Source organism: Salarias fasciatus, chromosome 2 (assembly GCF_902148845.1).
Source record: "Salarias fasciatus chromosome 2, fSalaFa1.1, whole genome shotgun sequence".
Taxonomy (NCBI): domain Eukaryota; kingdom Metazoa; phylum Chordata; class Actinopteri; order Blenniiformes; family Blenniidae; genus Salarias; species Salarias fasciatus.
The window spans coordinates 29,826,782-29,854,391 of NC_043746.1; the positions used below are offsets into that span (position 1 = coordinate 29,826,782).

At 47.4% G+C, this 27,610-nt stretch overlaps 1 protein-coding gene across 1 annotated transcript in view; it reads right to left on the reverse strand.

Annotated features, from left to right (window-relative positions):
• Positions 1 to 200: 200 nt before the first annotated feature.
• fstl5 (follistatin-like 5) overlaps positions 201 to 27,610 on the reverse strand; it is a 172,681-nt gene continuing 145,271 nt past the window's right edge. The window contains exons 14-19 of the mRNA XM_030107254.1: positions 25,236 to 25,385; positions 22,016 to 22,123; positions 20,764 to 20,888; positions 13,928 to 14,632; positions 12,757 to 12,764; positions 201 to 212 (exon numbers count right to left, since the gene is read on the reverse strand). Coding sequence (XP_029963114.1) covers positions 13,930 to 14,632; positions 20,764 to 20,888; positions 22,016 to 22,123; positions 25,236 to 25,385 — 1,086 coding nt within the window. The 3' untranslated portion in view covers positions 201 to 212; positions 12,757 to 12,764; positions 13,928 to 13,929. The remainder of the gene's footprint in view (positions 213 to 12,756; positions 12,765 to 13,927; positions 14,633 to 20,763; positions 20,889 to 22,015; positions 22,124 to 25,235; positions 25,386 to 27,610) is intronic.

The following is a 27,610-nucleotide window of genomic DNA, read 5'->3' on the forward strand; positions in this document are numbered from 1 at the left end:
TTGCTGGTTCAGCTCTGGTAACGGTGACCACCGTCTCCTCATCCATCTGTATTATTGATTTATGAATAAAGCCACTGTGAACATCCAGCAGTCCATCAGTGAGACGTGGGCTGTTTGGCCTCCTGCAGAGGAAACTCACACAGGGAGAACATGTCTGGACAGCGCTCCACTTCAATCAGCTCAGTGCTGCTGCAGCGCCGAACGCAAAGCAGGTGAGATGAATCCTCAGTCATCTTTAAATCATTAAAATAAAGAGTGAGGAAGGATTCAGCACCGACCGGCAGGACATCCAGTCTTCCTCTGCTCTCACACCTTTCTCAAGGTTCGTTAGAATTCAACTTTCTTCCTACAGGAAATCCTCATCTGTCAAAACACACACACACACACACACACACACACACACACACACACACACACACACACGAACGAACACAGAGGTGCTTGTACATCATTCTGAGTTGTTTTGACACGAGGATCAGCTGAGCTGATAGGTGATTGTTTTTTTTTCCTCCAACCTGAGACATGGGATCAGACTTGAACTGATTGAAGACATGAACTGATGTTTAAAATGAACACGAGAGAAAAGCAGAAGTGGAATAAAGACATGAAGAGGACACCTGAGCACCGCTTGTGAATCTCTCACACACTCTCTGGAATTTTTCCCGTTTACACAGCAACGTTTTAAAGTCGGCACCCGTTCCATGACCGTCTGCTCGGAGACGGAGCCGAGGGTTTCCAGAAAATTGTGCTTTCTCTCAGTTCCACGAAGCATGAGAGCATTTTTCAAAAAATCATTTCCTCAGTGGATCTAAACTCGTTGTTGAGCTTTTTCACCTGAAAATGTTGTCGTGCAAACCGAACCGTAAATTCCATCTTTTCATCCTGAATCACTGCTTATTTGCCCACTGAGTGTACACTCTTAAAATCTTTTTAAATAATGTTGTGAAATTGTGAAGTTGACGCTCTAAATCCTTTTGCAGGAAAGTTTTAATTTGTTCGACGTCAAACTCACCAACTCTCACTTCTCCAACCAAACACATTGTATTCATGTAGACGTACCGGAGAGGCTGGAAAACACTGAAAATATATTCAGAGTTAGAGACGTCTCGTTAAAAAAACCCCTCCTGCTGTTTAAATTGAATTTATTTGGTTCAATACCTTCTGCAGAACTGTTGGAGCTGTGATATCACTTTATTGTGTGTGATGTGTGTGTGCATGTGTGTGTGTGTGTGTGTGTGTGTGTGTGTGTGTGTGTGTGTGTGTGAGTCCACTGACTGGGTTGGAACTCGACATCCTTTGAATGAAGCAGACAGCAGATTTCTGTCACACATCGAGGCGCCAACCCTCGGTCTACCGTCTGACTCACACACACAGACACACAGACACACACACACACACACACACACACACACACACACACACACACACACACACACACACACACACACACACACACACACCATCTGATGCAGCAGAAGGTGTGTAATGACTCCTATTCTCTTACACTCTTCATACAGTCATGTGTGTAATCTGTGTGTAATCCGGCTGTCGCCTCGCAGCAGATGCTGTCAGCAGGAGATAACAGTCCGCAGCTCGGAGGGCGGATTAAAACAAATATATAAATGAGGGACTGAAGACAGTTTAAAGAAGTGGCCTGTTTTTGAAAGGACTGATTATTTGAAGTAATTTGAAAGGAAACCGAGGATATCAGAGAGAGAGGTGAAGGTTAATCCCTGCTGCTGTCAGCACTCGTTTAAAGACGCAATGAAACACTCTGATGTGGGATATCTGAGCATTCCTACATTCATCTGATGATTTAATTGTACTTTTATATGCAGAAGTGTTCTCTGTTGAACATGAAGGAGAGTTCAAGTGATTGTTCTTCCATCCAGTCAGACTGATGTGTGTAACTGCTTCAGTACTTTGGGTGATATAAATACACAGAATGAAGCACAAAGTTCCTCAGAGAGCGAACACAGGGACACAAAGGCTCCAAACTGGGAATCTAACAGGTTATAAGTTCAGTGCAGAGTGCAAATACATTCCACTACTCCACTGTTCTGACGTTCTGAAAACGCTGTCTGTTCAGACAGAGGACAGAACAGCTGAGTGTGTTGTAGTTAGCATGCCAGGCCACTAGTTGGCACTGTTTGTTTTTGCTATAAAACCACACACACAAAACACAACTAAAGTTCTGAAATGGTCGTCGGTCGGTCAGAGTCTGTCTCTGACACCCTGCAGGTCACTTCAGGCGCAGTGACGTTCGAGTTTTTCACTCTCTTGACAGTAAATATTTCATTCTCCGTCTTCTAAACCAGTTTTTCCAGCTCTGGGCGTCGGAGGCCTGGAGCTAATTCCTGCGAGCGCCGACAGGATTCATCCATCACGGGACAAACACACACAGACACACCGAGCAGGACGGAATATCTGCTTCAAAGCCTCAAACAGCAGTTTGATTCAGCGCCGCTGTGCTTTCTCACACTTTGTCCTTGTTGGCTGTGAAAGGACAGCTGAGGGATCCTTGGCCACGCTTCACAGACTAAAAGCTCTCATAACTTTATTTCTTCTTTAAATACAAGTGATGGCAACAGGAGAAGAGTGGAAGGCTAAACTAAAAGTTCCCCTCCAGCCTGTTGAGCCTTCAGCTGTGGAAAGCTTCCACGGCAGCTCGTGCGGCGGCAGGCAGAACCCCGGCGGGCGGACGGAGGCACGCTGCGCATGCAGCCCACGAATTAGAACTTTCTCTTTCACTTACACAATCAAAGTGTCAGGCAGGCATTTTCTCATTCTGCTAACATGGGAGTGACAGCCGCACTTTGAGTATTATTCCATCAGCCGACGGCTGCAGGAGGAAGCGTTAACGGCAGGTTGGCAGTGGGCGGCGCTGCCGGAGCCGCAGAGAACGCCATTCAGTTATTCCTGCCTGCTCTGAGTCTTCATGTGAAGATTGTCCGTTTGTTCAGAGGCTTCTGCTAGCCTTTTAGACCGAATGGATGTGACCGTCTGCTTTCAGAGCTGAAGAAATACTAACATAAACCTGAAAACTTCACACAAATGTTTCTACGGCTTAAAAAAAGCCTCCTTTACACAATCCCACGTAAAAACTGAAGCAGAGGGTTCAGAATTAACTGGTTCCTCTAAAGACCAAGCAGGATGAGAACACAATCAAGTCAGGTGAAACTGATCCAGGATCAGTGTGACCTCCTTACAGAGAACCCCGCGATCAATCGCAGAACCAGAAAATCACAGGTTCAACATGACAACCAGAGTGGCGTCCTTCTCTCAGTGGAACAGGAAGTTCTCATGAAGGGTTTATGTTTTATATAAAGAAAAATGATTAAAAAAAAATAATAATAATAATAAAATAAAACCTCCTGCACTGGAATCATCACCTGAAAACTTTAATTTCCCAGCTGCATTGTGGTGAGAGTCTCACGCTGGAACAAAGCCAGAAGTTTACACCTCCTCCAAATCATGTGAGTCAAAGTGCTGCCTCTCTCAGCGGTGAGCGCTCACACAGGAAGGTTTCCATCAGCGCTGCTCCTCGGTCTGATCGCTCCGTCGTGACTTCCAGCAGCTGCATGTGCGCAAACCTGCTGTATAATCCAAGAAACGCCGGCGTGTCGGTGAGAAAACATGAGCTCTGCCCGGTAACAGGGATGTATTCCTGTTGGCTGCGGCCCGGAAGATGAAGAGCTAAACATTTAATCATATGAATTCACCTGTTTTATGAGGAAATATGAAGGAGAACTTAAGAATATCACTGTACAGACGGTCCAGTTAGTCTCCTCATGAAATGTTTTCTCTCTCATTAACGTGGGCGCCGACCTTCCCCTGCCTTGTTTGTTTTCTTCTTTGTTCATGTTGAGTTCAGGCGATGACGGTTCAGCAGGTACAGACCAGCGTTTTCTCCGTATTATAAAATAACCGTCTGTCATCACTTCTTCCGTGTGCAGTCCTCACTTCATGAAGTTGTTTATTAAACTTTAAATAGAACTCGGCTCAGAAGTTTAAGACCTCACATTAACTTTTCTTTTTAAAGAAATTCAAACAATATAACAACAGTGAGAATTAGCTTCTCCCCGCGGCATGTCTTTAATACACTGGTGGTATGTTTCAAGTCAGCAGTAATAAGAACATTCCTCTCACAATTATATTCATATATATATAGATTTAAATAGTTCTATTTTCTGTCAGTGTGATGCCTGGCTGCAACACTTAGATAAAATTAACTATAGAAGCCAATAAGAAACAGGCGCTGCCTCTCAGGAGTCAGTTTATCTCAGCATGGCAAATATCAAAATCTACCTTCGGCCCAACAAAAGCATGACGACATCCTCAAAATGAGGAGCTTTTTATACTCAATTTGAATAAAGTGAAACGTCCATATGAAACAGCAGTGCAGAGAAATCCCAGCTGAAACTATCAAGCAGGGAAAAACACTTTTTATTGGATTTTCATTATTGGATTTCAGCAGCCATTAGCATCTTTTCACAAACACATCATTACTGCTAATAGGATTGGGTTAGAACCAGTTAATTGAGAGCAGGCTGGCCTTGTCCTTTAAATGATTGTATTATTGCTTATTTTATAATATTCAGAGTGTTTCTTGTCAAACTGTTAATAATACAAACAGACACAGCTCGAGAACGGATTGAATTACAGCGAGCCTAATAGAAACGGGTGAGATTTATATTTAAAATGCGTTAAACTTGACATTTCTGCAGCTTCTTTAAATGAACGGGTGTCAGTCTGGTAATGATGAGACCGGATGCTTTAAAGCAGATATCATCCATCCTGTAAACAAACCAAAGCCAGTGAGAGTCTGTCATCGGTCACAGTCCAGTTCTTCAGTGAAGCAATGAAGGAGTCCTTGAAGGCTGAAGAACCACAGGATCTCCTCTGCAAGCAGCTTCTCTTGGAGCTGGAGGAGCGCCGTGACGCTTCCTCCCGGCAGCGGTCGAACTGCGCTCCAGAACCGTCCTCCCCCCGACGCTGCAGCCGTAAATCCTCCGAAGGACGAGCGGCTCGGCTCGGTCCAGCCTCCCGCTCCAGACGAATCCAGAGAGCTGACCTTCCGATCATTCAACACGTTCTTCTCACTCGGTGCCCGGATGGAATCGAACATGTTGCTGAATGCTTCAGTCAAGGTCAGGCTGTGCGGTTTGAAAGCTGTGGGGTCCAGACGGACAGCCAGTCGGGGAGATAATGGATGTTAAATCTTCTTCCTGGATTCCATTAGTGACCGACAGAAGCCTACAGGAATTCACACAGGGAGTTTCGATAAAGACCGTGGCTCATATATGATCATTGAACTGGTTAAAACTAACTTCACTAGTCTTGTATGTTTCAGGACTGCTAATTAATCAATCTGTATGAAGGAACCAAGCACAGATACATGTCATATACTTGATAAATACAAACATACATAACTATTCATTCAGTGTAACAGTGTGCGTCACATTTAGAATTACAGGTCTAGTTAAAAGGTAAAAAGTCTTTTTGTTATCAGTAAATGGCTCATTAGGCCCGTTTACATGACATTTCAAGTGAAAATGTATCAGTTCCACTGCAACATTTTCAAATCAGTGTCCGTCTCCATGGAGACGACAGAAACACTGAAAACGATGCAGTTTTTAGGTTTTATTTCAGGTTCAGACTGAAAATCGTGGACCTTCAAAGTCTTCTCTGAAACAGTCGCCTCTGTCAGAGAGTCACACTGATGTCAGAAGATTTTCTGACCCCGTCCCCCCATCTGTCCATCTCCCTGTCCATCTGTAGCCTCGCCTTCCCTTCTTTCCTCTCCCCGTCTCTCCGTCCACCGTCTCACCGTGGCCCCGTCCCTCCCTCTGAGGCTCAGTGTCCTGAAAGACGCTGAACGCTCCACAGATTGGTGTGTGAGCGTGACTGAAGGAGTGTGAAGTGCTTTGAGACTGTTGAAATCCGTGAACTGTTGGTTTTGCCCCCTGCTCAGGTGATTTCTGTCTAATTGAATTGCAGATTGGACTCTCGCTGCTCCAGCGGTCCGGGTTTCTCTCCAGCAGCTCTGTTTTCCACTGCGACCGTCCCTGCCGGTCGTATCCTTCCCGGGTCGACCTTGGCGAGCGGAGCGCTCCCTCGGCGGCCTTTTCGCAGCACGCTGCACAGCAAAAGGACGGACAAGGTGCATGTTAAGCGGGGAGCTGGCTCCCGTCATGGCCGACCGGGGCCGACTATCAGGACCGGATCAGTCGGCCGTGTCCGGATGACAGAACTCCGCCGCGCTCGCTGTCCGCGGCGCTGCCGGCCTCGGTGTGGCGACGGCCGCCTCAGCATGACGATAAGACGAGTTCAGCAGGAGAGGCTGCTGTCTGGAGGGGCTGCGACCAGCAACATGTGTCCCCACTTAAACCTTCAGTCGGACTGATTTAACTTTCCATCTAACAGTCCGAACTGGCGAGAGGAGGAGTGATGATTTATTTCTATTCAGGTTTTGTTCAGAGTCTGGTTACAGATACCAGGAGGGAAATTTTATTTGGGGATGACACAAATACAAACCTGTTGTAATCAACAGGATAGTCGGCTCAGTTTTTGCTGAATAAGTTTTTTCGTCCCCTTATTAAAAAAAAGATTCTAATGAAGCAAATTTAAATTTGATTTTAAAATTAAAACCAGTCAATCTAAAAGTTCTGCCTTTTACCGCCGTTTTGAAAATGGCAGAAAAACTCAACACTGTAGAACAAGGATCCCCAACCAGTGGAGCGCAGACTGGCAGCGATCCATGGATCGTTTGGTACCTGGATGCAAAGACAGAATAAAAAACTTTATTTTGAAAGCGTACATTTAAATTTCCATTAGTCCACATTGAGTTTTGTTTTGAAAAACGCTTCACTTCCATCTTTCCTGCACTGAACTCTGTCAGTTTTTTTTTCATGCATCGTTATGGCGTTTCAATACACTGTCTTGCAAAAAAGAATGTTCTTTAAGACCATTCTGTGGTGCAAAAACAGGTGGAGGACCACTGCTGTAGAAGATGCTCTCAGAAAGTTGTGTTTCCAGTGACTCTGGATCCTGCTGTCGTGTGAACAGACGCACAAAACGCAGAAGAAGTTTTGTGCTGCACTTGAAAACATTGTCTGAACAGGGCTTCAGAGCACATCCTGAGAAAAGTTCACGACATCACAACATTTACGGCGAAGTCGTTGAAAGTATCTTTTATCTCACTGAGGGTCAAAAAGCGTGTAACTGTTTGCTAATGTGTTTGTTCTGTTTTTCACTGAAAGTGATTTAAAAGTCCAATTTTATCCTGTATAATTGTTTTTGCCAACTATTAGTAAGTTTAATCACCAGTAGTGAAGCGCGTCGCCGGGCTTTAATCTGTCCAAAGTGCACGCTCGCTGCTGCGATCCAGTCCCGCTCTCTTCATTTGCATTTTGCTCACTGCTCCGCTGTGACCGCTTCGTTTGTGGAGTTTGTGACGATTTGTTTCTGTGAGAGAAAATCCATTTCCTAAGTGCTGCCTCGCAGCGCCACACAGAAGCCTGCTGATTATTCCCGGGCGGGGGAGCGAGGAGCAGCCGGGGGGAATGCGGGATGAGGAGGCCGCCTCAATCAGTCGTCCCCGCCGGGCGGCAGGCCCTTCGGACGCACGATGGAGGAGCCGGCGGCGTGATTGCGCGGCTGTGATGGAGAGAGGCAGAGTCTGCTGCTTCATCCTCCTGATGGCGGCCGGGCGTGGGGGGAGGAGACCAGGACCTCCCACGTGACCGCCGCGAGATAAAGCACTGACAGCGGATAATTAAGGAACTGCCAGGACCTCGTCCCCATTCGCACGCCTGCTTGGCTGGAGAATGTTAATATAACGCACAGCGGCTGTGATTGGAGGAGGAATAGAAAAGCAGGAAAGCATCAGGGAGCGTTGATGAGGAGGAGCAGCTCCGCTCTGCACATCCCGGGATGAATAACCCAACACCAGTCATCAGCTGGAGGGTTTGCATGTTCACACGTTTACACACAGAAAGCACACAGCTGCAGCTAATTCCCTTCAGGCGCTTGGCTGGCTCACCTGACACTTCAGGAGTTCTGAAGCCTGTTTGTTGAAAACTGCACCGAATCTCTGCAGGAAGATTTATCGGGTTATTTATCAACCGTCTGATATGAACGATTCTTCCATCTTTTATTGAACTTTAGCATCAAAAAGGAAGAAAACTCTGTGAGCCACAAAATGTCAGGGATACATTTAGGCTCTGTTTACAAGAGGAACATAAAGCTTTTGAGTTTTTTGTCTGGATAACAATAGTAATATTGTTGGGACAGACGCCAGGCAGTAATAACCCAACTTGGTGTTCTGTCCTTATGAAAGTCCGTGTTCTCCGTTGTTAATGTTCAGAGTCTGTTGTTCTCCTCGTTCTCCCACGGATCATATTGATCTCTGCAGCATTTGGGCTGAATCCCATTTCACCCCTGAGCCCTCCCTCTTGGCCTTTCCCCTCGTTTTGCGCGTTCACGTGGAGGTTTAGGAGTGTCCCAACTGTCATTATGACAGAGGGGTAGGGCCAAGGGGGAGGGCCGGTCACCCCTCCAAACGGAGATTCTCGAGAGGCACTCTTCAAATGGAGGGGTATGATCCAGTGGCGGCCGATGGCGAGGGGCGCTTGTTTTGTCAACCTAGACCATGACTGGCGAGCGGGGTTAGTTCACTTCCGAATTGGCGGGAGCGATCGCTTCCACATCCGCGCATTCCAGGCGCATTCCAAACACAACAGATAGACGATTATTTTCAATAAACTGTTTTCTTCAACACTGCCCGCCTGGAATGCGCGGGTGGGAAACGAGCGCTCCCGCCAATGTGGAAGTGAACTAACCCCGCCCGCCAGTCACGGTCTAGGTGAACAAAACAAGCGCCCCTCGCCACCGGCCGCCACTGGATGACAGATTTCTCAGCAAGCCTTCCAAGATCGGCAAGATGGCGACGTCCGCAACGAAATGTCAGTATTTTGTCAATTAATAAAGTTTAAAAATGTAAGAAAAACCTTCTTCTTCGGCAAACAATTGTCGCATCTGCTACGTCATCGGCAGCGGCGACTACTGATGATGTACGCGATTGTGTGAGGGGTGTCCCAATTCGGAGGGGTTTACTTTCTGCCCTACCCCTCAGCACTCCGTTTCATAGGGGTAGGGCCAAGGGGGAGGGCTGGAAAGAGAAATGGAACTGGGCCTTGGTTTCATTGTAGAAACAACCAACACCAGTCGAGCAACGTGCCGATTTTTCAGCTGAATTCGCTGAATTTTCAGTTATTCTAACATTTCTGAGGGAACGCACATCGTTTTAAAAATGTGACGGCACTTCAAAGACCAATGAATACCACAACAATCCCGCAACAACAAAACATGAGTGTAAGAGCGAGCTGTTAAATCTTCTCTCTGCTCCAGCCAGATGTTCATGTTTTTCAGAGACTGCATCAGTTTGACGGGACATTGTGTTTCCTGAAGGGGGAGAACAGCTGGAACAATCCCACTCATCCAGACGCCGGGCCGTTCCTGCCATCGTTGAACCAAATCCATTTCCATGGAATATCGAGTCACGGCGTTTTCAAATAGCTGTTTTCAATGACTCTGAGCGCCGTTGTTGTGCAATAAAACCCAAAATGCAGCAGAAGTTTTTCCATTTTCCCTTCAATACCTTGTTGTGTTAACAGAGTTGAAGATATTTGAAACACATTATTTTTCAGACAGTCGCGATCGGCACTTTAATTCCAGAACAACTGAGTCATTTAATAAACGTTCAGACGTTCCAGACGATTGCGACTGCAGCGTTGATTGGGACCCGGTCTGATCGAGCTCCATCAGAACCAGACAGTAAACATATGGAGGGTTTCTGTGCATGTGGGAGAGGCTGATCTGGTGTCAGGGCTGTTGGGATGTGAGCGCTCCCCCCACATGGATTTCAGAGATAAGTGTGCAGCCACATGCAATTTGGAGGAAGCTTTTATCCCAAAGCAGCTGACAGGACCTGCAGCCGTTTTAAAGATGAATCAGCCCGGAGAGGAAAACATCACACAGCGTTACCTGTGGAGGAAAACCAACATCCTCTCTAAACACAGATCACTGCCAGAGAGGCGGTTTGTTTGGCTGATGAATCTCTGAAAGTGTTGCTGACTCCCAGAGTGTGAGTGAAGCAGAGGAGCGACAGTTCTCCTCGTCTCATCGTCCTTCTGAGACACTCCGGCTGCATGAAGCTTTAAAGCTGCAGTTAACTCCTTCTTTCAGTCTCCAGCACAGCTTGAAATCAAACAGAATGAAGAAGATCCCCATACTGGAAACGCTAGGAATAGTCCTTTAAACCAGGTTTGTCAAACATGAGGCCCGTGGGCCAAAACTGGCCTGCAGAAGACTGGGATGTGGCCGAACCACCAAGGAAATGATAGAAATTTCAGACCCTGATTTTTCTCTTAAGTGGACTGTAACATTCACAGGGTTACAGAACCGATCAGAAAAGGGTCACCTGTGAGCTAAAAGTCTGAACTGAGTGGCCTTTGCCTGCAGCGTAACACCAGAAACTAAACGTGTCCAACCTCACTAAATGTGTGAAAAATAAAATCTGAGAGTTTGTTGTTGTTTGAGAGAAATTGTGAAAAGGAAATTTTCATTTTGAGTAAATTGCAAGGAAATATTTATTTTGGGAAAAATCAGGTCATTGTATTTGAAATCATCAACTTGACTCAAACTCTGCAAACTTTGGAATTTTTTTTTTTTTTCTGATGGGGTGTGTGTTCTTGCATGTGTGCGATTGTGTTGAAGGTGTGGCTGTGTGTGTTTTACTGTATTATGTCTCTATTGATGGGAAGAATGGACTTTTTTAATGTTTTGAATGCAGTGAATAACTTTGTGTCTGTTTTAATATGAAATGTGCTTCATAAATAAAGTTTGATTGATTGATTTCAAAAAACATGGCCTGAAGAGCTGAAAGTGAGGTTTCCATGTTGGTCCACTAGTTGCCGCTGTTGTGTGTTTCTGTAATGAGAATCTCTTAAGGAAAGCATCGTTCTGAATGTCCACCTGCATTTATTTGTGAAGAATAAACTATATCCTTGTTGAATAAAAACCAGTCATTCAGTTCATAAAGGAGATTTTTCAGCTTCTTTACCTGCAGCAAAGACAACAATACAGTGAGTCACAATATAGTTTTTTTTTTTTTTTTTATTGTTGGGTAAAATGACAAGCGTGTGTTCTCTATATAAATAACAATCACATGGAGGAACATACAAGACATGGCTATGTGGAGGTGGCCACAACGTGCTCCGGTACAGGTGGATGAAGACGGCTGCGAGTTAGTTTCATTCTTAAAAAGGAGTGAACATGTTGAAAAAAGTTTGATGGGACCTGCATGAATCTGTACAGTGATGAGGAACTAATGGACCGACAGTCAGCCGCTATGTACAGGAACACAAACAGAGAAAGGTCAGGGCGTCCTCCTCCTCCTCCTCAGGAGAACAGTGGGGGTCAAAGAAATCAACGTCAAACCAAAACACGGACGGGGAAGTTCCAGCAGGAAAGACAGGAGAGGTTTCTAGAATCTGTACAGGTTAAAGTCCGTCGTGTCGTTTCGAGGTGCAGTTTCCCATCGCGGTTCAGCCGTTAGAGAGCCAGGGTGAAGAATGCATAGAAATGTGTCCAGCTGGGTGCTGTCGACGTGCCGGCTACCCATCTACCGCAGGAGCTTTCAGAAAGAGCCGTTTGCCACGTTCAGAGCTTGTTCGCAGCCGATACCTGCAGGTTCCGGGGGGGAATCTTTCAAAATGTGATACAGAGGAGGCGACCCAAAACATCTGGATGGAAGGAAAGAAAACCGCTGCTCTGACGTCTCTGCTCAGTTCAAGACGGCGTGATTGTATCTGACACATTGCGAGGTTGCTTGTTCTACAGTAACATTTAATTGTATTGCGGAATATACTTGACTGTATTTCAGTTAATTTCAGTCACAGAATTTCAGGAGGGGTAAACCAGTGAAACAAGCTGGACACCTCTGTGTCAGACTGCTTTGCTTTTTGGTGTTCCACCACATCAGTGCTATATCGTCTCCAAAATAAACATTTTTTTGTGTTTCCATGAAATATTAAAATAGGGAATTTGACTTAATGGAAGTCTAAAACATTGCATCAGCCAAAAAAATAAATAATTCAGCCAATGGTGGCCATCTTGTAAAATGGACGCCAACTTGAAATGTATTTTTTGCTGCTCTTTGGTGTCTGTATCACCTTTTGAAAGATTGTTTCACTCATCTATTGCGTGACTTCCTCGAAGAGCCTCCACACAAACACAGCTACCATCACTCGTCTTTACTCCACACTGAAAAACATCCACTGAAAACAATCTGCGTCTTTTCCACATTTAACTACACCCTACGAAGCTTTTCTTCCACCTCTAGTCCTATTTTTTTTTTTTCTTTTTTGGTCCTGGGTTATTAAAAGTCATAAGATCTTCACACACACACACACACACACACGAGTACCAGCTGGTTGCTAAGGAACATCTGTGGAATACTTGAGATTTCACAATGTGTCGCGTATAAAGCTGGTGCGACTTCACTAACATCACCACTGACTTTCATTTCTCTGCTTTGGACTATGAAGGAAAAAAAGAGAAAACTACCATTCAGAGCCTTGGAAAGTGCCGCTTACAGTTTCCAGTCGAAGGTTGCAGAGCGCTCCGCCGTAATGAAGCCTCCACTTCAAACGGGACGGGATCACAGCGAGGGCTCCGTTTAATTAGACCGAGGCGGCGACGCTGATCGGACGGACAGACGGATGGACGGACGGACGGACGGACGGACGGACGGACGGACGGACGAGAGCGGGAGATTTGCAAGGAGCCTCGCTCAGCATGAATAAAGGGGGTCAAAGAAAGAGAAGAGGGAATCATTACTGGAGTCGCTCCGATGGACGGGAATTTTCCTTGAAGGCACAGGAAAAAGTCTGGGACGGGGAAACCTAAATTACAAGAGTTATTCTGGACATATACAATATACATATACATGTATACGTGAGTGTGTGTGTGTGTGTGTGTGTGTGTGTGTGTGTTTATTGGTTCATTTCAGTTTATGTTAGATTTATCTACAGCAGTGGTGTTCAAAGTGTGGGGCGAGCCCCCCCTCGGGGGCACCAGAGAACCTCAGCAGGGGCGCAGCAACTGGAAAAAAACAGCCAGAAAAATGACTACAATCATCTGGTTGCCTCTCTGTAGGTACGCTTTGGACAGGATGCACTTTGTTTTGTATCTATACAGAGAGAGGATGGCGTGCAGCGCGTGGAAAACAACGAAAAATCTCGAGATGATTCCATAAAATCAGACCTTCATGGGCTGGTTCTCATGTCTGATCTCCACAGTGTCTTAACATCACGGAAATGTTCCATACAGTCTTGATGACGAGATACAGCTTCTAAAACACCAAATTAAACATTTTAGAGTTGACGAAGCCAAGGAAAGTGTTGGTGAGAGAAGTGGTGGTAAAATGTGGAAACCTGTCACCTGTAGGGGGCGCAGGTTCTCTGAGGCGGGGAGGCTCCTCCTCCACACTGAGAAAACTCTTAATCTACAGCATTCCCACACACTGAATATTAATGCAAAGTTGCACACAGACTCATACCAATTGTCCTGAAAAATGTTACTAGCAAGCAAGTTTGACGCCGAGGCAGCAAACCCCCGAGTGGAATCAAAACACCCAAATAACGTGGCTGTCAGACGAAAATGGTCAATTACGCCCTCGCTCCTTTGTTTTTTTTTTTTTGTTTGTTTTTTTTCTAAGTGACATTCTTTCATCGAGTGGACTTACAATTCAATTTGAATCTGCAGTTTTCGTTTTCCCACAAAATTAACAGATCTGCAACAGAATTCAGTGCAACAGTACCTTTCAGGGGCAAAGCCGAGCGGGAGGGCGGGGGAGGGGGGGTCTTAGGACTCCCCGACCCACGCCACCACGTTCCCCTTCACCACGTCGGTGATCTCACAGTTGAGCTTGTTGAGCCGCCCGTCCAGGATGAAGAGGGACTCTCTGGACGGGGTCATGAGGTACTGTCCGAACAGGCCGCTGCTCGCCATCACCCTGTTCCTGCTGCTCCACGGCCAGTCCGACGGCTTGGCGGCCTCCTTCAGGCTCTTGATCATCTTCACCTTGCCGCTGCTCAGCTCCACGAACAGAGCGTCCGTCTGCCGGCCGGAGCTGCCGAACACGTTGTACTGGTGGAGCTCGGTGAAGGAGCGCTGGAACGCCACGTCGGACAGGTGCAGGTTGGTGTGGATGTCGAAGGGCTCCCCGATCCGCCCGCGCTCCGAGACGGTCTGGATCCTCATCAGGCCGTCCCTGTCGTCCACCGTGACCAGGTAGTGGCCGTCGGGGGACACGTAGGGCGTGCCGGCGACGTCCCGGTTCTGTCCGATCACGCCGTCCGTCACGCCGTCCAGGACGAGCTGGGGCTGCGTGGCGCCGGTGGAGTCCGGCCGGCAGTTAACGAAGTAGTAGCCGCCGAGGTGGGTGTAGGCCACGGACTTGGGGACGCAGTTATACTCCCGTAAGCTGATGTTTTTCACGTAGGACGTCGTCTCCAGGTCAATCTTGTGGAGGACAGGCTCATTTCGATGAAGAATGAGACCAAATCTGTGGGCAATTTGAAGAGAAAAACAAAGAAGGTTCAATCAATACCACATTCTGTGTCGTAAACTCAAAATTAGGATATATTTTTTCGATTTTCTGGAGGCTCGTCTCTTGGAATATAAATCTGCTGGTTCCCCACTTTGTACAAAACTGAATGGCAATATGTGCAGCCGCCGTTTGCCAGTCGTTCATTCTCCACTCCCAGTAAATACAGAGCGTTTGGATGGTTAATGTAAGACAGACAGAGAATGATGACTTTCCAGCAGACCGGTCCCTCCCTCCTCACAGACAGCTGGATTCTGAAGCTGATGCCAAATTACAGCCACCTTAAATACTGTACATCCCACTCCAGAAAGCTGCTTCGCTGTTATTTCTAGAGATTTTAGCGAGGCTGAACCTGGAGGGAAGCCTTCCTGACAGTGACGTGGGTTCAAACCAGGGCTTTTTGTTCTGTCAGGCAGTTTTCTCTCAGTGCCCTACTTTCCCTCCACATTGCAAAAACAGGCATTTTCATTTTTTTCCAGTTCCTCATACAGCCCGATTTCATCCGGAGTTGGGCCGGACCAGTGAAACAGAGACATAATGGACATTTAATTGAAACTCTTTCTTTGTTGTGGCACAGAGTATGCAATGATGAAAATGTCTGTATTTTCACTAAACCAAATAATTACTTCAGAAAATGACTCCAATCTCAACATAAATCCAATTTGAATGAAACCCTCTGGAGCAAAAAACAGTGAAATATCCACAGATCCCCTGACAGCACGGCTTTAAAGCGCGTTTGATCGCAGCCAGGTAGCTGGCGTTCATGGCAGCATCGCTGATATATCCGCTCGGCTCTGTGCTGGCGCTACTCTGAAGACATTCCTTTGAAAAACATCTAGGATTTTTTTTTTTTTTTCCCATTTTGTTGGTGGTTTGGCTGGATTGGAGCTTCAGTTTTGTTCCTGTTTCCACCCTGGTTTGAAGCGCCCGTAGTTTTGTTCGTGTTGTGGCCGTATGTTCGTCCTGTGGTTCACATCCTTTACCCTGAGTTAAATAAAGAGCTAGAAGGAGGACTGGAGGACAGGAGCTGTCTGTATTGGTCGTCCCAGCAAGAAATCTGAATAAAATGAATATAAAATGTAAAGTAATCTTCCACACCATGCCTGTAACCTCATTTCTTAATATACGTGAGAAATGCGAATGAAATGACCTTGAGTGGAGTCGTCAGCGGCACAATGACAATGCACACCTCAAGAGGAGGTCAGCGTGTAATAGGAGAGGGGAATTGATTTATTCTAGGTAATTATGGAAATTGTTGAAGTGGCATAATTTTTAAAGAAATGTTGGAGGGAAAATTAAGTGTTGCTGAGAAGTTCATTTAAACACTTAAATGGCTAAATCCTGGCCCCTGACAAGCTTTATATTGGCGCTCTAGCATCAGCTGTAGTTCTTCCTTTTAATGGAATGATGGCGGCGTTTGGTGTGGCCACAGATCAGAGCAAATGCCGCTCATTAGAGGCGCCCAGGCAATCTTTTTATCGGCACATTAGACGCTATCAGCAGAGGAATGGGGAGGATGAATATGCGCCGAGCTGACAGGCCTCAATTAAACGCGAACACCAGCTGATCGATGCTGACAGCCACTCCAGTCCCGCCGCCATTCATCATCTTTTATGCCATCTGAACGGCCAGACGTCTGCACCTGCGAGGGGAAAACGGCTGTTTGAAAGCCACAGAGCGCACCGCCGTCCCCGTGAAGGGAATCATCGATCCAGAGATCGCCGAGTCCGGCAGACGCTGCCGTACGGCTCACACACTCTGGACTGTGTGTGTGTGCGTGCGTGTGTGTGTGTGTGTGTTCAGCAGTGTGAGGAACTCAGGACACGCCTTCACGCCAACGGTGCTGCTGCTGCCGTGTAAACGTGAGACTTTTCTGAAACACTGTCATGTAAACATGTCTCCGACAGATTTACAGCCTCAGTCAGTCCATCCTGTCCGTTTTAAAAATCACTTTTCTGCTCCACTTCATTTTTACCTTGTTTAACAGCTGTTGTTTGGATTGAAAGTGAAGTTGTTTTTCTCATTATTCAAACTTCGTGAGCTATTTAACACTGATTAAAAGCACTGATAGATCATAAAGGATCGCGATTTCATTAACCAATGTCTAGATTTGTCTAGACAGTTAAATAATAGATTTTGCCATCAGCGGTTTGTGACCATGACTCCTGAGCACAGAATGGCTCCCAGTTTGAGGGTTTCCAGTTGACTGTAGATAAAAACTTTGATACTTTCAGTGCTATGAGGTGCTGGAGTCATGTTGACCGACGATATGTGGAGGCAGAAGAAATTCCAGGCCTTTCTCTGGATGAAAAAGTTCTTCTAAATCATAACCCCAGTGTTTTGATGATGCTGGATTAGTTGTTCTGAAAACTCTGTCCTGTCTGGACATTGTTGTTCTGAGATTTCGGCACCATAGTTGTGGTGCAGTGGGTGGAATCCTGAGAGGAAATCCCTGGTTCCAGTCTGGTTTTTGGCCTTTTTGTGCAGAGCAGGCATTTTCTTCCAGCGCAGGGGTTTCCTCAATCTATAGATCTAAATTGAATTATGTTTTCATAATTTGTGAAAACACCTTAATTCATCAAAATCCTGCAGTCAGTAAAACCACAAGATTCCGTGTTGTTTTCTGGAAAGGAGCCACTAAGAGAGTGAGGACGGGTTGGTAGTTGAAGAGCTTTGACTTTCCGGTCAGACCAACCAGTGACTTTTGTGTGACTTGGAAATCTCCCGTCGTGAGATGAAATTCGTGCGGCGGCCGTCTGACTGAAACCGGCTGCTTCTTCATCCTGACACGTCCGACCTGGGTAATGAAATAACCCCGAGACGAGACGGCTGATCATTCAGGAGAGAATCATTGGAAAACGCGTTGCGCCGTTTAAAAGTGAAAAAGCCATTTTCATGCAGTGGCAGACGCGGGAGATGATTTACAGACTAATATCGCGGCCGTGGCTGTCCAGCAGCGCCGGAATTGTTTTGCTATGGATTGTTTTCAGTATTGTGGCGGCAGATCGATGGCCGCTGTGATGTATTAGCATCATGCTTGGAGGCAGAAGGTCGGCCGAGCGTTTATCTGCTAACGAAGTGGTTATTTTTCACAACAGAAACATGCTTTGCGCGTGTGAAGCTGTGATGAATGAACAATCAGACGTTGATGTGAACACAGCTGGGTCGCCCCGTCGGCAGACCCACACCGACAGCTGTACCATTGTACCATTGAGCAAAGCATTAAACCCCTCCCGGGGCTGAACAACAGGGTCATCGCACTCTGCATGTCTCCATCTTATCTTCATGTCGGGGTTTTTGTTTCTCTTGGAAACACTTAACCCTAAGCCGATGTTTGCTGTGCAGCTGACTGGAGCATCCCGAGGGCTCCACACACCGACGGAGAGCAAGACAATGGCGGCTGCAGTCAAACACGTCGATAACGCAGCGCAGCCTGTTCACTCGTCCTCCAGCATGAAGAACATCCAATCAGCACCTCGCTCCGCTTGCTTGGCCAGCAGCGGTTTGCACAGTGATTAGAAACGTCCGGGATCGGCGGGGTGGGCAGCCTGGGCTGCAGGGCACTGCGGATGTGACTATAAATATAAAACAGCGGCGTTTCTTCTGCTGACACGCAGAGCTCCCCGAGTGTGGGTCGATGGGTGTAATGACTGGCGGCTCCCAGACGTTCCAGCGCTGCTGAGGGAATCCCCGCTCGTTAAACACACTCCCGCAAGTGGCCGGATGTATGTGGCGTCCTCACGCCGCTGCGCATGTTGCTAAATCGACTAATCGATGCTGCGTCGCAGACGAATGACCGCGGCTACTGGATGGAAAAAAAAAAAAAAAATCCGTGCCGCAAGGCAGCAGTTAATTTAAGCCCTCCTAATATGTGCAATAAAACAGCTGTCGGAATAAAAAACAACATGAATGCGCCGGCATCGATCTGGATATATAGCTGTATATTGTCCTGCCACATTCACAGAGGGCGGCTTCACTGTTACACAGCTGATTTATGAGCTTCACCGCTAACAAAATCCTGTGTCATTTCCATTCATCAGCCTAACACGGTACACCCACGAATAAATAACGCTTCAATTCGCCTTAAAAAGCAGCGAGGCCCAGTCGACACAATGGAAAACAACACTGCTGCAGTGTGGGGACAAAAAATCAGCGCTGTGGCTTCTACAGGAGCCGTATGGAGGGATTAGAGGAGCAACAGAAATGCTGTGAACTCGTCTTTTTACTATTTCACTTTCTAAACTTTTTGTTTCTGTTGCAGCTTTGTTTTACGAACTTTGTTTTATGAACAGTTTTACGGTGAGTTGACGAACACTCCAGTCGCTGACAGGTGGAGATGCTCTTTGTTTTGAGCTATATGAGCTCTATGTCTGCATTGAAGGTATTTTAAGGTTAAATATTGGGTTTGAATGACGCAGTCGGCACTAGTGAGTCGCTATGTGTCAGGAACATTTCCGTCACACCCTCACACCTCCACCGGCAGCTCGACGGAGAGACGGATCCGTGAGCCAGCCGACGCCCCGCCAAGCCGTGCACGGATTCCAGGCCGGAGACATGGAGGAGGAGAAGCGTCCAGCCTAACGGCGGTGTGGATCCCTCCGTCCAGAGATCACTCCGAACACACTCCCACCTGCTCCTCTCTTTGAGTTGCTTTGCTGCCGATCAGCTGAAACGATGACGAGCAACCAAGACGCCAGCTGCTCCCCCTCTGACTGCGGTGGCGTTTTCTTTATCTGGCAGTCAAGAAGAAGCAGACGCACGCCGTCCCGGCGTCATCTGAGGATAAACCTGCTGGGTTTCCGTCCCGCCACTGTTGTTTGCACACTAACGGTCTCTGGACTCTTTCAGCCTCGTCCAGGAATGATCTGAACAGCGTCGCCTCAGGTTTCTGAGCCGCTGCAGACAGACTGAATCCAGCCTGCTGACGATGCATTTCTTCATCTGGATTCATTCCTGCTGAGTTTAAAGATCACATACAATTTTGTTTTTCAACAGATTATTATTAACATTATTATTATAATTAAAAAAGAGGGAAATTTGACTATATTAACCGTAAAATACTGATGAACTCCTTCAGTAGTTTAAAAAGATCTTCTGTTTAAAAATATAGTGTCATTCAGGATGTAACTTAATCAATAAAAAGTCACTTTAATCAGATTAATAAACTTATGAACGGATTGACAGGATGCCCTCTGCAGCCCTGTCTTGTACGTCTTTCTTTTTTAATCATGTCTTTGTTGAATGTAATGTCAGTGCCTCTTCCTCCATAGATCTGGATGCTTTGTTTTTCTTTCAAGCAGGACTCAGACTCCTCAGTCAGAGTTCACCTGCTATCAGCGTTACGCCGGGATGAGGTGAAATCAGCTAAAAGCTGTGATAGATGACGACGGAGTGGCTCACGCTCTGCTGCCTCTCCTTTTAATAACTCATTTCAATCCCTTTTCTTCAGTTTTAGCTGAAGCGGCATCAGAACTCGAATTATTTTTCACAGCAGGTCGTCGAAGTTGTGAATTCTGCACAACGTGTAAAGTCGGTGAAAAGCTGCAGATCGACGCCAGGAGCAGGACTGGGACCAGGAGCAGAGTTTCATCTGTCCACATGGGAAAATTTGGGTTTTCCAGAATGTCTACTGGGATGTAATGTTTTCCAAAAGTTCCACCTTGGAAGCCGTTTTGAAAAAAAAAAAGTATTTTTCAGTGGTTCTGAGCACCGTAGCCATGGAAACGGGCCATCAAGCTGCATTGAAAGTTTAGCGTTTTCTCTAAAAAAAGCCTGGATGTGTAAACGAGGCTGACAGACTGACGGACTCCACCTCAGCTGTGAGACTCGCAGCGTTCAGATTTACTGAAAAGAACAAAAGTAACAGAAGCGTTCGTCACTTTTAAACCTGACTCTGTGGTTTCGGAGGAAAGACGCAGGCGGTGGGCTCATCTGCAGGACACATTTCTGCTGAGAACACACACTTCAACCCTCACAGCTGGATCCACTCTCCACAGACGTTAGGCTAAGAGAACAAGCTGCCAATGGGGCGAAGTGAACGATCAGATCAGGTCCGATCAGCGAGCGGCGTCGGGCCGAGCCGGACGTACCTGACGTGGTTGATGATGAGGCTGGAGGCGGGGATGAAGAAGTCGTCCACCCGGTCGAAGCGCCGGCCGACCGGCTGCGTGTGCACGGTGTGATGGGAGACTCTTCCGCTGGCCTGATTGATCACCTGGCGAACAGAGAGGCAGGCCGCTGCTGAGCAGGAGTGTGATGAATGCACTCGGAGTGTCTGGCTGGCTCTCTCTGGAGCAAACTGTGCTTTGTTTTTCAGTTTTGGAGCTCCTCAGTGGGGGGCGGTGTGTGTGTGTGTGTGTGTGTGTGTGTGTGTGTGTGTGCGTGTGTGCGTGTGTGTGCTGACGTCCTACGTGTCTAAATAATGCATGGGCGTGCAGACGTGCGGTGCTGTGTAGGCAGGGTTCGCTGTGAATGAGCCACGGTGCACAAAGCAAACCGCCACAGACCAAAATGAATTTCCTCTAAAAGCACTCGAAGCCGGAGTCAGTGAAAAACACACACTTCCACAAACCAAGTCACAGCAGACACACACATATATAGCTCATATCTGGAGATTTATAACTGATGAATAATGGAATTTTGGTGAGTTTCACTCATTTCCCGCATTTTTTTATGATTAAATGGCACAAATATGTAATGCAGTCATTTTAAAAAGTTTGTTAAAAAAAAACACCCATATTGAGCCTGATGTTTTAGTGCTCGATGGTTTCAGATCAACACTGAAATATTTATGAGGTGATGCATTATAACCAGAGTTTTCAGGCTGATTCATGTCGCAGTAAAACAAATCAATACTAACACTGATTTAAATAAAACGGAAACTGTACTGATTTTGAAATGAGTGTGAAGCACAGATAAAGAAACAGATTTTTGCTGTGCATTTCTTTTTCTCAGTTAACAGTAACTATTAACAGTAAATGTTTTCCTTCTTTAAACATCAGTGTGAAGCAGTTCCCCCTCATCCTGCTCCTTCACTTCGCCACCCTGACTTCACCATTTCCTGCAAATTCAACCTTGTTTTTCACGTTTCAACAGATATCTACTCTTTTTTTTTCCTTAGTTCTTTGTTTGAACCTCTTTCAGGATGATTCAGTGCTACGGTGAAGAGACGAAAACAGCCGATTTAAACATTTACCCAACAGAAACAGTGGTCCGGGGTGTTCGATCCTACGCCTGCTCCGACGCTGCATCGGTAAATGGGAAATACACTTTTGTCCGGCTGTTAGAAAAGCGGGTCTGTGTGCGATTCTCTGCCCTGAGCGGCGTTCAGAGAGGATTTACCTGCAGGGTGGGGAAGTTCTTCTCCACGTCTCCCCAGCTCAGCAGCCACACCTGGTCGTGGGACTTGTCGTAGTGGAGCTTCACCGGATACGGATCGGTGCTGACCGTCTGGAAAAGGGACAGAAGAGAGGCGAGCGGCGCCGCCGCAGAATACCAATTCAGAGCAATCTGCACTCTGCGTTTGAAGAGATCGGCTTTGATGTGCAGAGGTAATGCTTTAGAAAAGTTTCCCCGCAGACTAATATATTGCAGGCTTTGACAGGAGCGAGTCTTCTTTTAACAAGGCGGGCCGGCGCCGCGCTTTTTATGTATCAGGTGTGTTTGGCGCTGAGCCGCATTTCAAATCAAGTGCTGACAGACACAATTGCTTTACCACACCGGAGTAATTGCTTTCGGTCTTTATCCGCCGCCTGACGCGCGGCGGGCCGCGTTCCGAGGGGGAACAATGCGGCGGCGGCGGCGGAGAGCTGCTCCTGCATGACGTCCGCCTGAGAGCAGGGAGACGGAAGGCTCAAAGGCAGCGGCAGGAAGCAGCCATCCCTCCTCATTCCCACCACCGCTGCTTGCTTTTCATCACGTTTCCTCTGCGGTCTTAATCGTGTTGTTTACTGTGGTAAAATACAGTATCGGCGAGAGCGACGCGCTCCTCTGAGAGTTCCTGCAAACAAGACGAGAACGTCTCCTCGATCCCAGCTCACCAGAGGAAACAGGTGTTCTCCACTTCCCCTCAGTCTGAGGGACATTATGGAGATCCTCCGCCAAAACGCCGCCGCAGGTCTGATCACAACGTCAAACACTGATTCATTACGCACAAAACCCCAAACACACGCCGCTCATTAAAAACTCTTCGCCGGGGATTTAATTGGCTGCAAATTGCAAACCGCAACTCGCTTGTTGTTATCACTTTACGCACATCAGTCATATTAATAATTCAAAGAGAGGAATGAAAGGCGGGAGGCAGAAGCGAGTCTCTCAGTCTTCCTCGGGAGTGACGGGTTCGGCTGGTTAATTAACCGCTGCTAATGTAACGCAGTGAAGCCAGACCTCCAGGCGGCTGAATGACGAGCCGGGGACGGACTCCGGGACTCCGGGACGCCGGTTTGACTCATCGCCGCTGAACGCCGCCGCCGAGCCGCAGCGTGGCGCAGAAAACTGAGATTCCCTGGAGGAAATGAAGAGTGAGGCGAGGCGGGCCGGTCTTCGAACGCCATCCGACGGCGGTCTGTCCCGTTCCAGGTTCCAGGGAAAGGCGGCGGCGTGCACGAGGCGCCGTGGACGGAAGGGAACGTCAGACAATGTCTATTGACATCTGTTTCCATGGCGACGGAGTCTCAGCTCTTTTCAAAAAGCTGTTTTTTCAGGGCTCCGATTGAGCTACGGAAGTTTTGCGTGTTTTTTAAAACTTCTAAACGTTGCCCCGGTGTTATCTTCACCTTCAGCCATGTGGCAAATAATTCATCCCATTGAAGAGGCGCATCGTCAAGATACCGAGATCACTCTCAAATCCAACAACAGGACTCATGCTAGGAGTGTGTGCAATGTGCCAAACAAGAAAAATTAATTATTATGATAAACTATAATCTAAAAAGTATTGAATGCATAAGAAGTAAAAGGTTCTAAAATATGTGTTCAGTACTACGAATCCGTGCTTCAGTCCGATGTGTTTCCAGTTTGCTTTGTTCCATCTCTGCCTTCAGCTGACGTTCCAGCGGCAGGAACTGTCACATCTGGGCTCCGTGCCGCTTCCTCAGCGGAAACAATCAAATTCCTGCAGCTGAACAGCGAAGCTACAAGGTGACGGAGTCTCAGAGGAGCGGCTCCCGCACCATCTGGAGGGGAAACGAACGGTCGGCCCTGCTGAGGAGGAGGAGGAGGAGGAGGAGGAGGAGGAGGAGGAGGAGGAGGAAGAGGAGGAGGAGGAGGAGGAGGAGGAGGACAGTCAAGGTCTCCGTGTCAATGTGAAGCTAAGTGTGGGTCGTGGGTGAAGCGGGGCGGGTCAGGGATTAGCGGGTAAACTAAAGGTGAGAGCACTGAGCTGAGGTGGAACGGAGCGAGGCGGAGGAACCGTGAGAGTCTGTGGTCACGCCTCGGTCACATGACATCCAGCCAGTCTGAGAAGGCTTCACGCTGCGTCTAGCAGCTCCAGGCTCTGAGGGGCTTCACACAGTCCAGTGAAATCCAGAAAGTATCTTTTTTGCATCCAGAACTCAAACGGTGTAAATAACCAGAGGAGTCGAGACAAACGCTGCTCAGGTTTTCACACTTCGAGGGAACAAAACTCCAAACGTGTGTTTAATCAGCGCAGAGTAACTTCAGCTCTAAAACACGTTTGCTGAATCCACTTGAAGAGGAAGGAGTGTGAGAGTGTGTCCCTCGCAGCGCCGCGCACTCCTGACATTTAGCCGGCCTTGTTTAAGGCTTCAGGAGTGGGAAGAAAACATCCTCCACGCTCAGAGAGCCGCTCTGCTTCCACTGAGCACCACGCTCCAGCACCAACACACACACACACACACACACACACACACACACACACACACACACACACACACACACACACACACACACACACACACACACAAGTCAACAAAACCCCGAGGTCATCACAGTTCAGAAAACACAAACAGGAAAAAGGACAAACGAGATGAACTCAGCGGCCGGCCCAGCCAGAATGAAAAGTTCAGAACACATCCTCACGTCTGTTTGCTGTAAATTTCAAGATCAAAGATTTAAATTGAGAGTGTATTCACAAGCGTGAGGAGTAAATTATATTGACGTGACAGGATCAGTAGATACTGGAACTCAGATCATTACCTGAACCCCAAACCTCCTCTGGCCTCCGTCTCTCCAACCCAGAACTACTGATCTCCTTCCACAGCCTGAACTGACCGGTTTCCTCATTTCACTCAGAACAGTTTAGTTCGTTGAAATATAAAATATTCACATCAATTTAAGGCCAAATCCTCACTGAATTTCATACACTGATTACTGAATAGTGACTTTTGTGGAAGTTTTGTCATTACTTATCGCTCTAGTAAATAAATAAATGACAGGATGAATGTGTGTGTTTGTGTGTGAAACAGTCAACGTATCGTCGAACGCATGACAGCTAACAGCTGAAACACGAAATTCCCAAACATACAAACAGTGTTTACTTCTAAGTAGGATTGTCAGACAGTCAAAATGACATGAAACAGTTCTTCCAGTTCAGGCGTCAGATTACCTGGACGGCCTTCTGAGACTGGACGTCCACCACCAGCACCCGGTTCAGGGTCGGCTGGGTGGCGTAGATGAATCTGTCCTTGATGTTGACCGCCGATGACCACACACACCTCTGGACCGAGTCTCCTGGAGAGACGGGACACACCTCCTCCTGCAAGACACACACACACACACGCACACACACACACACACACACACACACACACAAACACACGCCGTTAGCTAATTGTTTTTCATATTATGGGAAAATACATCTCATTAAAAAACAATTACCTTCAGCTTCTCTACCGGGCTGTTTACCTCTCCGTCTCATCACTGCGCTGATGTGACTCCTGTTATTGTGGCAACTTAGATAAATGAGCTTCTGCAGGTCCTGCAGAAGTCTCTAACCACCCCCGTTCGCCCGTCCATAACCCAGGCCAAACAGAGACGGCGGCCGCCGTGCGGCTCTGTGGCCATCAGGACCCTTCTCTCTGGGAACCCCCCCACTGCCCCCCCAGCCCTTCAGGCTGAGCCCAGTCTGCCTGCTGCAGACTCGCCGGGACCATTCGGGGAGCTGCAGGCCAGGAAGGAAGAGTGAAGGGCTCCAGCAGGGCGAGATGGGCTCTTTCACTCATATTTACTACAGCCGAGGCCGCCGGTGACAGGCGCCGTCCCAGCGGCCAGCTTCTCTCAGGTAGAGCGCCATAAAACACAAAACCCAGAGAATCTCTGCGGCCGTCCTTCACCCATCAGCACGATGCTGCTTTCCTGCAGGACCCGGCTCAGTGGAGCAAACCGAACGTGGATCTACCCGGCCCGGGAACAGAGCCAAGAGACTCGACAGCGAAACAGGAAATGAGAATGCTTTGAGTTTCTGTAGATGGTGAAGCATCATGAGGAGCTTCAGGAACACCGACATGACCGCTGAAAACGCTGATGCTCCGTCACCAAGGAAACGGGGGGAAACAACACTTTCCTGAAACGCTCTGGCTGTCTCCATGGAAACGGAGGAAAACTAAACATTCTGGAAATGTTTGCTATCCGTCTCCAAAGAAACGGCTAGTGCACATGTGCACCACTGTGGTCGTAAACAGTTTCCCTACCCCCTCTAGTGGCCCAACATGCTCACTGCAGGGTTTTCAGTGTGTCTGCTGTTGTTGTATAAACAGACGTTTTCAGAACGCTGCTCTGAAAACATGAAAACAGGAAGCAAAAAAAACGGTGAATTTTCACTTGAAAGTTCGTTGTGTAAATGAAGCCCGAAGGATGCACCATGGGAGGTTTTATTTTACAGCATGTGGAGTACGATTCTGTTCCAGACACGGAATCAGAGCAGAATGGTTTTTACTCTCATTGTTCAAAACAACCAAATAGTAAGTTCAGGCCTCAGCATCGATGTATAAAACAAGGTATAAAAGAGAACAACAGAGAAACACACTCATAACACTGACAGTGGTCACTTATTGTGTTTTCTCATTCTAGTTGATACGAGCCGTTTCTGAATCTGTTTGTCCTGGAATTCAAGGTCCTGTTCTGTACAGGAAACAAAATAATAGCCGATATCTGGATTTGAAATCAACAGAGTAACAAAAAGAGGCTTATTATCAGTGGCTACATGGTGAAAAATACCAGCAAACTTTTAAAATCCTGACATAAAACTAAGAAATCTATTTGGAAGGTCATGTTTCTAGTTTTCTAACTTCTCCTACTTCCTGATGCATGAAGCGCCGAACAGAGCAGAAATAATCTGCGACTCTTGGTAATTTAGTACAGAACAGAAACATCGTGCAAAGGAGAAACTTTGAACATGATGAACATTCGATGTTCCGGCTCCACTGTGCTCCATAATGAGTTGCTGTGTGTGCAGGTGGAGCCCCGTTGCTCTGAGTGCACCGCGGCCTGGAGGCGAACCGCTGAGCTGCAGTCTGACTCACCGGCCCGGAGCCCGGCGGCGGCCGGGCAGACCCACTCTGCGGTCATTCCTCTGCACCGCAGGCGGGAAATATCTCACTTCTTGCACCTTCGAGAGGCGAGAAATCGAACATGCGATGCCCAGCTGAGGGTGTGAATGGAGGCGGCTGGAACGCTGCCTGTGTTGATGTGTTGCATATGCCAGGATGTGGGGGGAGGGGGTGTGACTCGCTTTACGGCGCCGCTGACCGCCAACCAACGCACAGATGCACAGTGTCTGTTTAATGTACAGATTTCAGAACTGGACATTTCTTTATAAAACAGTGGAAGCCTTCAGGAAGCATGTTTCCACAGTGTGAGTGAATGTGCGTGCTGATGCTTTCCGCCTTGACTGCCTCGTGATTCGGAGCGACGGTGCGTCTGTGACGTCTGCGGTGGTTCCCCACAGTCTCAGGCCAGACTGCTGCAGGCTGCAGCTCAGTG